This window comes from Ovis canadensis, chromosome 23 (genome assembly GCF_042477335.2).
Source record: "Ovis canadensis isolate MfBH-ARS-UI-01 breed Bighorn chromosome 23, ARS-UI_OviCan_v2, whole genome shotgun sequence".
Classification (NCBI taxonomy): domain Eukaryota; kingdom Metazoa; phylum Chordata; class Mammalia; order Artiodactyla; family Bovidae; genus Ovis; species Ovis canadensis.
The window spans coordinates 66,384,109-66,396,241 of NC_091267.1; the positions used below are offsets into that span (position 1 = coordinate 66,384,109).

The 12,133-nt window shown below is 39.1% G+C and overlaps 1 protein-coding gene across 1 annotated transcript in view; it reads left to right on the forward strand.

Annotated features, from left to right (window-relative positions):
• Positions 1 to 12,133, forward strand: part of DCC (DCC netrin 1 receptor) — a 1,287,746-nt gene that overhangs the window by 1,054,799 nt on the left and 220,814 nt on the right. The window contains exon 15 of the mRNA XM_069569336.1: positions 1,874 to 2,068. Coding sequence (XP_069425437.1) covers positions 1,874 to 2,068 — 195 coding nt within the window. The remainder of the gene's footprint in view (positions 1 to 1,873; positions 2,069 to 12,133) is intronic.

Sequence of the window (12,133 nt, forward strand, 5' to 3'; positions counted from 1 at the left end):
ATGGTTAGAAAGCATCACCGACTCAATGGACATGAGTTTGATTTAACTCTGGGAAATACTAAAGGACAGAGGAGCCTGTTGTGCTACAGACCGTGGGGTTGCAAACAGTCAGACATGACTTAGGAGAAATATATGAGAAAAAAAGAAGGTTAAGGGGAAAAAAAAAACTGTTGGAATAAAGATAATGTGATGCTGCAATGCCTCTGGAGGGAATTCAGTATCCTCTTGTGCTTAAATTCTGTGAAAGTCAAATCAAACCTGGAAATCACATCAGAGGCTGATACCAGAAGGAACTTGGGCAATAAGTGATAAGTCAAGTGGGCCTTGGAAAGCATCGCTATGAACAAAGCTAGTGGAGGTGACAGAATTCCAGTTGAGCTGTTTCAAATCCTGAAAGATGATGATGTGAAAGTGCTGCACTCAATATGCCAGCAAATTTGGAAAACTCAGCAGTGGCCACAGGACTGGAAAAGGTCAGTTTTCATTCCAATCCCAAAAAATGCAAAGCCAAAGAATGCTCAAACTACCGCACAATTGCACTCATCTCACATGCTAGTAAAGTAATGCTCAAAATTCTCCAAGCCAGGCTTCAGCAATACGTGAGCCGTGAACTTCCTGATGTTCAAGCTGGTTTTAGAAAAAGCAGAGGAACCAGAGATCAAACTGCCAACATCCGCTGGATCATGGAAAAAGCAAGAGAGTTCCAGAAAAACATCTATTTCTGCTTTATTGACTATGCCAAAGACTTTGACTGTGTGGATCACAATAAACCATGGAAAATTCTGAAAGAGATGGGGATACCAGACCACCTGACCTGCCTCTTGAGAAATCTGTATGCAGGATAGGTAGCAACAGTTAGAACTGGACATGGAACAACAGACTGGTTCCAAATAGGAAAAGGAGTACGTCAAGGCTATATATTGTCACCCTGCTTATTTAACTTCTATGCAGAGTACATCATGAGAAATGCTGGACTGGAAGAAACACAAGCTGAATCAAGATTGCCGGGAGAAATATCAATAACCTCAGATATGCAGATGACACCACCCTTATGGCAGAAAATGAAGAGGAACTCAAAAGCCTCTTGATGAAAGTGGAGAGTGAAAAAGTTGGCCTAAAGCTCAACATTCAGAAAAGGAAGATCATGGCATCCGGTTCCATCACTTCATGGGAAATAGATAGGGAAACAGTGTCAGACTTTATTCTTTTAGGCTCCAAAATCACTGCAGATGGTGACTGCAGCCATGAAATTAAAAGATGCTTACTCCTTGGAAGAAAAGTTATGGCCAACCTAGATAGTATATTCAAAAGCAGAGACATTACTTTGCCAACTAAGATCTGTCTAGTCAAGGCTATGGTTTTTCCTGTGGTCATGTATGGATATGAGAGTTGGACTGTGAAGAGGGCTGAGCACCGAAGAATTGATGCTTTTGAAGTGTGGTATTGGAGAAGACTCTTGAGAGTCCCTTGGACTGCAAGGAGATCAGCCCTGGGATTTCTTTGGAGGGAATGATGCTAAAGCTGAAACTCCAGTACTTTGGCCACCTCATGTGAAGAGTTGACTCATTGGAAAAGACTCTGATGCTGGGAGGGATTGGGGGCAGGAGGAGAAGGGGACGAAGGAGGAGAGGGTGAGATGGCTGGATGGCATCACTGACTCGATGGATGTGAGTCTGAATGAACTCTGGCAGTTGGTGATGGACAGGGAGGCCTGGCGTGCTGTGATTCATGGGGTCGCAAAGAGTCAGACACGACTGAGTGACTGAACTGAACTGAACTGGAACATGATGTTAAGCCTTGTTTAAGTGGTACGTTTTACTGTGCTCTGTTTTCTAATATGAAAGATGCTGATAGTCCTCCCTTTGAATTCTAGAGTCTCAAGTTCCTGACCAGCCAAGCTCTCTTCATGTGAGGCCCCAGACCAACTGCATCATCATGAGTTGGACCCCTCCCTTAAACCCAAACATTGTGGTACGAGGTTACATCATTGGATATGGTGTCGGGAGCCCTTATGCTGAGACAGTACGTGTGGACAGTAAACAGCGCTACTATTCCATTGAGAGGTTAGGTAAGTAGCTGTGAATTTTCTTCTCATAAGGAAAAGAAATGATTTATATTTAATTATTTTCTCTTTTGGAAAATGGCTCTTTGGAATTGATGTCAATTTGTTACAGATATCCATGACTCTTTTTCTATCCATCCGTCTACTCACTTATCCTTCTGTACACATACGTGCTTTTTTTTTTTTCTGGACTTTGAGTTGAGGAATTTTATCTAGACAGATACAGAGAAGTGGGTGACCTGGTGTGTACCCTGCCTGTGTCATAAGAATACAGTGCATTGGAACATTTTTTTTTTCTTTTTCCTCTGTCAATGGAGACTTCTAATCTTAACAATTCTTACAAAAAGAGTCAGCATATTATTTTTCTCACTAGAAAGTTACTGTTGACTTTTCTTTAATTTTGAATTATACAGTCTCATTATCTTTTTTTCCCAGTAGTGTTTATAGACCAAACTTGGTGGCTATCATGACAACAAGATTTTTTAAAAAAGAATTTTCAATCAAGCCAGTAACTCGGAGCAATCAAACTCCTCTCCTCTTAGTTCAAGTTCTTTTACTGTGTTTTACCTCATTTTGCTGAACATAATAATTCTAATGTGATGTTTCTGAATTCATTGAAAATTTGTTTATTCAGAGTTAACATGTATAAAGTTTTCATATTCATTTTATATCAGATTTTCCATAATGCAATAAGAGATTATATCATTAGCAGAGGGAAATAAAATGAATCTTTGTCATATGTAGGGTGCCAGCAAGTTAAACAGTTGTCATCAAGCAGAAGGCAAGTTGATTCTACCTGTTGATTTAACATGATATTATTTGCACTGACCTACAGTGACCTTCTCAGTGGAAAGGCAGCCTGATTGGATTGCTGCTTATTTGCAATGTCTCTCAGGAGCAGCGTTAGTGATGAGAAGCCTGATCTGAATTTGAATAGCTAAAATGCAGTAGCAAGGAAAGGTTTTTTCAGTGCTAGAGGAAATCTGCACTGACCCATTCTCTCAGTAATTGCTTCAAACACTAATAAGAGGAGCACCTTCTGCAAATCTGCACAATTTTAGTTAGCTTGGCATTTGGAAATAATATCCCCTCCATCAGTCCCTGAGTTTGAATGCAGAGGCAATCACAAAATTCATATTTTATGGCCTTCAAACCTATGTCAGGGGACTCTGATTTTTCCGTTCTTCAGTATACCGCACCATCTCTGACAGTTCATCTTGGTGCCACGCTCCAGAGGGAGAGAAGCCTGTGGCAGTACACAGGCTCTCAAACAAAGAGGTCATGATGCCAACTCACAGTGAAGTCATGAAGAAAAGCTGCATTGTTTCACCATGTGCTTTTGATAATGGTACTTCTTATTACAAGGAGACTCTCCCATGAGTTTCCAAGTCTAGTAAAGTTGAGGCATTTGAGAGATTAATACTGTGGCTGCCTCTGCTGCTAAGTCGCTTCCGTGTCCGACTTTGTGCGACCCCATAGACTGCAGCCCACCAGGCTCTGCCGTCACTGGGATTCTCCAGGCAAGAACACTGGAGTGGGTTGCCATTTCCTTCTCCAATGCATGAAAGTGAAAACTAAAAGTGAAGTCGCTCAGTTGTGTCCGACTCTTCACGACCCCATGGACTGCAGCCCACCAGGCTCCTCTGTCCATGGGATTTTCCAGGCAAGAGTACTGGAGTGGGGTGCCATTGCCTTCTTCATAATACTGTTGCAAATGTTTGCAAAAGCTTAAAGAAGAGATTTTTCCATTGTAAGATATGTTTTAAAGAGCTAGGAAAACTGATAAAGGTAAAAATGGAATAGGAACCTGTCTCAGTGATAGATAAACATGAGTATGTGCGGTAAAACTTATTGGAAAAGCAAAATTACACACATACAGCCACTCCCTCCATCCCCCACCCCACCCAACCCCCCCCCCCCCCCCGCCACCACACACATATGTATTTAAATTCTGTTAAAACTTTAAACATAGCACCATGTCTTAACACAGGGTTTCCCTGGTGGCTCAGATGGTAAAGGATTCACCTGCAGTGCAGGAGACCTGGGTTCAATCCCTGGGTTGAGAAGATCCCCTGGGAGAAGGGAATGGCAACCCACTCCAGTATTCTTGCCTGGAGAATCCCATGGATAGAGGAGCCTGGTGGGCTCAGCCCATGGGGTCAGAGTTGGACACAACTGAGTGACTGACACTTTCACGTCTTAACATAAAATGTAAAATAGTTGTTTTATCAGTATTGTTCCACTATCTCCATGGTTATACAAATAAACCGGTATTCTTTTAATATAAATTTCCATCACTTGGCCAAAATATATGTTAAACATAGCTGAAGTTCTAATATTTATAAAGATAAAACACTCATTCAAGTCTACATTTGAACTCAACAAAGAAACCATCAGTGTTTTATTTATTCTATTAAATATTAAAATCAGCATATCAGTTTTATAGTATTTTTTAAAAGGTATTTAAAATGCAATTTTAAAGCTTTTAATTGAGACATTTTATATGAGGCTTCCCAGGGGGTCAGTGCTAAAGAATCTGCCTGCCAAGCAGGAGACACGGGTTCAGTCCCTGCATTGGGAAGATCCCCTGGAGAAGAAAATGACAACCCACTCCACTATTCTTGCCTGGAGAATTCCATGGACAGACGAACCTGGTGGGCTAGAGTCCATGGGGTCTGCAAAGAGTTGGGCATGACTTAGAGACCAAAGCAGAAGAACAGCATGACAGTTTTACAGTTAAAAATGAATTAAGGAAAGTTCCAACCCATTTAAGCATAGGGTCAGCCATAACTTGATATCAAGTATTGATATCATGCTTGTATTTTAGACTGTAAAACGCTATGTGGTTTGTAACTGACCAATAAACCTCCTCTTTTCTTTGGTGAGAGACCAGAACTTCCAAATAGTGTTTTGCTTATCAGTTATAGTAACTTACTATTTAGACACCAGGCACTATGACCTGCATTAGGGCTAGAAGTACATGACCACTTTGAAAAATATCTAATGTTGCCTGATTTAAAACAAAACATAGCTTGCCTAGTGCAGGCGTAGAGCTTTATTAACCAGTATTTATTATAATTAATCCTTTGAAATCTTCCTCCTTTTTAGTTCCAAAGTCCTAATGTCAACTTTGGCATAAACGCATGGTATAGATCCACGGTATCTGAACTCTAGCAGTGTTTCAGTTCAGTCACCCAGTCATGTACGACTGTTTGTGACCCCATGGACTGCAGCATGCCAGGCTTCCCGGTCCATCACCAACTCCTGGAGCTTACTCAAGTTCATGTCCATTGAGTCAGTGATGCTATCCAACGAAAGTCCTACAGCCAAGGGGTGGGGTTTTGTTCCAGAATCTAGCTTCAGACTTGAAGCTCCCCATCCCTTCATCCATTAAGCCATGGATGTCTCTGTTGCTGACTCTGGGCTCTTCAGTCTTGCAGCTGGGCAGGTACAGGACTTGCAGGCCTGCAGGATGCAGTCCAATAAAGGTGTTAGTTGTAGGTTCTTCTCAGATGTCTGTTATCACATTGAGGCAGTGTTTACTATTCCTAGCTTTATAAGAGTGTTACTATGAATATTTGTTGAATTTTCATGAAATAATTTTCTGTCTTTTGAGATGGTCCTATACTTTTCCTCTTGTAATCATTTAATATTGTTAATCATATTGATTGATTTTTGAAAGGTAAATACCCATTCTTATGTTGTAGGATTTAATTTGTTAATAGTTATTAAGGTTTTATTTATTCATTTTTTTTGCTATATTCATTAAGTATACGTGTCTATAAGTTTCTGTGGTCTGCTGTCTCTGGGATCACACAGAGTCGGACACAACTGAAGTGACTTAGCAGCAGCAGCAGTAGCAGCAGCAGTGACTTTCCAGGTTTTTTTTTAAAACTAAGCTTATACCACTCATAAAATTATGTGAATTATTGCTCTTTATGTAGCTGAAAAATTTGGGTAAAATTGTTATTTCTTATTCCTTGAATATTTGATGAAATTCACTAACAAAACCACCACCTGTATCTGAGATTTCCTTTTAGGGAAGGATTTTGAAATGAATTAAATTTCTTTAACATATACAGGTATTTTTATATTTTGAATTCTTTCTTGTACTGATTTTGGCAAGTTAATTTTTTCATGAAATTCATCTATTTTATTTTGTCACACTTATTGGCCTAGAGTTGCTCGTTCATGATATTATGTTACTGTCTGGGGTATCTATGGAATAACTATTTTTACATTTTTGAGACTAATAATTTATGTTCTCTTATTTGTGATCATTCTAGGTTGGGGTTTGTTAATTTTGTTGATCTGTCAAAGAAAGAGACTCTAACATTGCTAATTGTTTCTGTTATCTATTATTTCTTTCATGTTTACTCTTATCTTGACTATGTTCTTTCTTATACTAATTTCAGTCATAATTTGCACTTTTATTTGCAATTTCTTAAAGTGAAATCTCAGGCTTCCCTGGTGGCTCAGAGGTTAAAGCGTCTGCCTCCAATGTGGGAGACCCGGGTTCGATCCCTGGGTCGGGAAGATCCCCTGGAGAAGGAAATGGCAATCCACTCCAGTATTCTTGCCTGGAGAATCCCATGGACAGAGAAGCCTAGTAGGTTACAGTCCACGGGGTCGCAAAGAGTTGGACTCGACTGAGCGACTTCACCTCACCTCAAAGTGAAATCTCATAATGTAAAGATTTAAATCTATTGATACTTCCCTAAGCACTACTTTCCTTGCATTTCACAATTTTATACATGTATATATTTATTATCACTTAGTTTAAAATATTTTCTGATTTTTCCTTGATTTCTTTTTGCTCTGTGACTTACTGTGTTGCTTAATTTTCCAATTTTGAGTTTTCGTAGATAGTTATTATTACTGATTATTTTTATCATGATTAGAAAATATACTCTGATTTTACTATTTTTACATTTGCTTTATTTTTTATTATTTTAGTTTTTAACCAATTTTTATTGAAGTATAGGTAATTTAAAATGCATTAGTTTCAAGTGTAGAGCAAAGTGATTCAGTTACCCACATAAATATATATATATATAATATTAATACGTATCAGTTATCTGTCTATCAGTTAAGTTCAGTCACTCAGTTGTGTCCAACTCTTTGCAACCCCATGAACCACAGCACGCCAGGCCTCCCTGTCCATCACCAACTCCCGGAGTCCACCCAAACCCATGTCCGTTGAGTCGGAGATACTATTCTACCATCTCATCCTCTGTCGTCCCCTTCTCCTCCTGCCCTCAATTTTTCCTAGCATCAGGGTCTTTTCAAATGAGTCAGCTCTTTGAAAATTAGCTGGCCAAAGTATTGGAGTTTCAGCTTCAACATCAGTCCTTCCAATGAACACCTAGGACTGATCTCCTTTAGGATGGACTGGTTGGATCTCCTTGCAGTCCAAAGGACTCTCAAGAGTCTTCTCCAACACCACAGTTCAAAAGCATCAATTTTTTGGCACTCAGCTTTCCTTATAGTCCAACTCTCACATCCATACATGACCACTGGAAAAACCAAAACCTTGACTAGATGGACCTTTGTTGACAAAGTAATGTCTCTGCTTTTCAATATGCTATCTGGGTTGGTCATAACTTTCCTTCCAAACACTAAGCGCCTTTTAATTTCATGGCTGTAATCACATCTGCAGTGATTTTGGAGCCCAGAAAAAATAAAGTCAGCCACTATTTTCACTGTTTCCCCATCTATTTGCCATGAAGTGATGGGACTGGATGCCATGATCTTCGTTTTCTGAATGTTGAGCTTTAAGCCAACTTTTTCACTTTCCTCTTACACTTTCATCAAGAGGCTCTTTAGTTCTTCTTCACTTTCTGCCATAAGGGTAGTGTCATCTGCATATCTGAGGTGATTGATATTTCTCCCGGCAGTGTTGATTCTGGCTTGTGTTTCATCCAGCCCAGCATTTCGCTTGATGTACTCTGCATATAAGTTAAATAATCAGGATGACAATATACAATCTTGATGAGCTTCTTTCCCGATTTGGAACAAGTCTGTTGTTCCATGTCCAGTTCTAACTGTTGGTTCTTCACCTGCATGCAGATTTCTCAGGAGGCAGATCAGGTGGTCTGGTATTCCCATCTCTTGAAGAATTTTCTGCAGTTTGTTGTGTTCCAAAGTCAAAGGCTTTGGCGTAGTCAATAAAGCAGAAGTAGATGTTTTTCTGGAACTCTCTCACTTTTTCGATGATCCAGCAGATGTTGGTGATTTGATCTCTGGTTCCTCTGTCTTTTCTAATCCAGCTTAAAAATCTGGAAGTTTACAATTCATGAACTGTTGAAGCCTGGCTTGGAGAAATTTGAGCATTACTTTGCTAGCTTGTAAGATAAGTGCAATTGTGCGGTAGTTTGAGCATTCTTTGGCATTGCCTTTCTTTGGGATTGGAATGAAAACTGATCTTTTCCAGTCCTATGACCACTACTGAATTTTCCAAATTTGCTGGCATATTGAGTACAGCACTTTCACAGCATCATCTTTTAGGGTTTGAAATAGCTCAACTGGAATTCCATCACCTCCACTAGCTTTGTTTGCGGTGAAGGTTCCTAAGGTCCAGTTGACTTCACATTCCAGGATGTCTGGTTCTAGGTGAGTGATCACACCATCATGATTATCATGAAGATCTTTTTTGTACAGTTCTTCTGTGTATTCTTGCCACCTCTTCTTAATATCTTCTGCTTCTGTTAGGTCCAGACCATTTCTGTCCTTTATCGAGCCCATCTTTGCATGAAATGTTCCCTAGGTATCTCTAATTTTCTTGAAGAGATCTCTAGTCTTTCCCATTCTATTGTTTTCCTCTATTTCTTTGCACTGATCGCTGAGGAAGGCTTTCTTATCTCTCCTTGCTATTCTTTGGAACTCTGCATTCAGATGCTTATATCTTTCCTTTTCTCCTTTGCTTTTCACTTCTCTTCTTTTCACAGCTATTTGTAAGGGCTCCTCAGACAGCCTTTTTTTTTTTTTTTTTTGCATTTCTTTTCTTGGGGATGGTCTTGACCCCTGTCTCCTGTACAGTGTCACAAACCTCTGTCCGTAGTTCTTCAGGCACTCTATCAGATCTAATCCCTTGAATCTGTTTGTCACTTCCACTGTATAATCATAAGGTATATGATTTAGGTCATTCCTGAATGGTCTAGTGGTTTTCCCTACTTTCTTCATTTTAAGTCTGAGTTTGGCAATAAGGAGTTCATGATCTGAGTCACAGTCTGCTCCCAGTCTTTTTTTTGCTAACTGTATATAGCTTATCTTTGGCTACAAAGACAATCATCAGTCTGAATTCAGTATTGACCATCTGGTGATGTCCATGTGTAGAGTCTTCTCTTGTGTTGTTGGAAGAGGGTGTTTGCTGTGACCAGTGCATTCTTTTGGCAAAACTTAGCCTTTGCCTGCTTCATTCTGTGACTGCTTCATTCTGTATTCCAAGGCCAAATCTGCCTGTTACTCCAGGTATTTCCTGACTTGCTACTTTTGCATTCCAGTCCCCTATAATGAAAAGGACATCTTTTGGGGGTGTTAGTTCTGGAAGGTCTTGTAGGTCTTCATAGAACCATTCAACTTCAGCTTCTTCAGCATTACTGGTCATGGCATAGACTTGGATTACCATGATATTGAATGGTTTGCCTTGGAAATGACAGAGATCATTCTGCCATTTTTGAGATTGCATCCAAGTACTGCATTTCAGGACTCTTTTGTTGACTGTGATTGCTACTCTATTTCTTCTAAGGGATTCTTGCCCACAGTAGTAGATATAATGGTCATCTGAGTTAAAGTCACCCATTCCAGTCCATTTTAGTTCACTGATTCCTAAAATGTCGACATTCACTTTTTGCCATCTCCTGTTTGACCGCTTCCAATTTGCCTTCATTCATGGACCTGACATTCCAGGTTCCTATGCAATAATGCTCTTTACAGCTTTGGACTCTACTTCCATCACCAGTCACATCCACAGCTGGGTGTTGTTTTTACTTTGGCTTCATCTCTTCATTCTTTCTGGGGTTATTTCTCCACTATCTCTAGTAGCATATTGGGCACCTACCGACCTGGGGAGTTCATCTTTCAGTGTCCTATCTTTTGCCTTTCCATACTGTTCATACTGAACAACATAGTGACTGACATTCAATTCAGTGTGAAAGAAAAAAGTGTTAACGCCTGGATTCAGCTATAATGGAATGCTGATTAGAAAATCTTGAGTGGGAGAGTTAGATTCATTCAGCATGATCCCTGGTTCCCAGAGAGGAGTGAGGAGAGAAAAGATCATTTTATGAGATCATTACTCTGAATGAAGAATGGATTTTATTTTTTTAGGTGTGTGTGTGTGTGTTTTCTTTTGGTTTGTTTGTTTGTTTTTTTACAGTTAGTGCCTTCTAAACCTACAGGCATTTTCTAGCAAAGTTTAAGGGCAGTCTCAGGGTGATTCATTAATAATACATATCATTCTATTTGTAACTCTTTTCTCACTTTTTACTCCCTGAAGTCCAAAGCAGATACATTGTCATATAGCTGGTGAGTTTTCTAAGGCTCTATTATTTGGAATCTACTACAATAGAAAAATACTATTATGAAACAAGAGAGGAAAAAGTCTTCTCAATAGAGTAATGATCATATATATATATAAACGATTATATGATTCACTCATTCCACCAGCATTAAACTCAAGAATTCAATCAAAAACTGTTCCTCTACCTTCTCTGTTTTTCTAGAAAATATTTTATTTGATTGAGAACAATCTAGATCTCTCCTTAGCTTTCCATGTCAGTTGGTGTTTATAGATAAGTACTCAGCTCATTTTTTTCCTAGAATTTTACAAATACCAATCTGTTCCTTCATCATCCACATTATTTTAGTATCAAGTATCATCCCAATTTTATAAATAATGAAAGATAGCAAAAGAACTAAAAAGAAACCAAGAAAAGTTGAAGATAATCTTTTGATAAGGTTGAATGACCTTAACACACTTGGATAAGCATTATCAAGAACAGCAAAAACCAGCCTGCTTAGCATGGAGAGAGCAAGCTGGGATCAATTTTGAGCATGATTAGGACCTGCACTAGGGCTTCCCTGGTAGCCTAGAGGTTAGAGCGTCTGCCTGCAATGCGGGAGACCCAGGTTTGATCCCTGGGTCAGGAAGATTTCTTGGAGAGGGAAATGGCAACCCACTCCAGGATTCTAGCCTGGAGAATCCCATGGAGGGAGGCGCCTGGTGGGCTACAGTCCATGGGGTCGCAAAGAGTCCAACACGACTGAGCGACTTCACTTTCACTTTCAGGACTTGCACTAGAACGCATTACTTCAGGGAAGTTCTGTTTCGTATAAGGTATACTTCCTAAGGTATTCTGGCAAAGTTAAATCCCTTCAACAACAGAATAATATGATCTAGTGAAATAGGACACAGTTCTAAAAGTTCTGAGGAAATACAAATTATAGCTTTAGATTTGAGTCCCAGAGATCTGAGAGTTGTTATCTTATGAACCAGATTCAGGGCTGACTTTGGGAGAAAAGAGAGAAAAACAGATGTCTCAATATATTGTATTACTAAGCATTTGTACTTGTGGATTAGTATTTCTTCTTTTAGTTAAATCATTTTCTGCTGCATGTAATTTGAAGCTCTGTTATCAAGGACACAATTACTTAGGGATTGTTATATTGTGTTGATGAATTAACTGCTTTAGCATTGATAAACTATACCTCTTGATCAGTGGTAATATTTTCTGTGAAATATGCTTAGTGTCTATTAATATAACAACTCCAGCCTATTTTTTGTTTGTGTGTTGGCATAATATATATTTTTCCATTGCTATTTTACTTTCAAATTACTAGTGTCTTTAAAGTGAGTTTCTTATAGGCAGCAATATAGTTGGGTCTTATTTTGGTTTTGTTTGTTTGGCTATCCATTATGATAATCTCTGACTTTTAATTAAGGTGTTTGGGCCATTTTCATTTAATATGGATATTGATATGGTTGGGTTTATATCTACTGTCCTGCTATTTTTGTTTATTTGTTATATTTGGAAAAAGCAAGAGAGTTCCAGAAAAGCATCTATTTCTGCT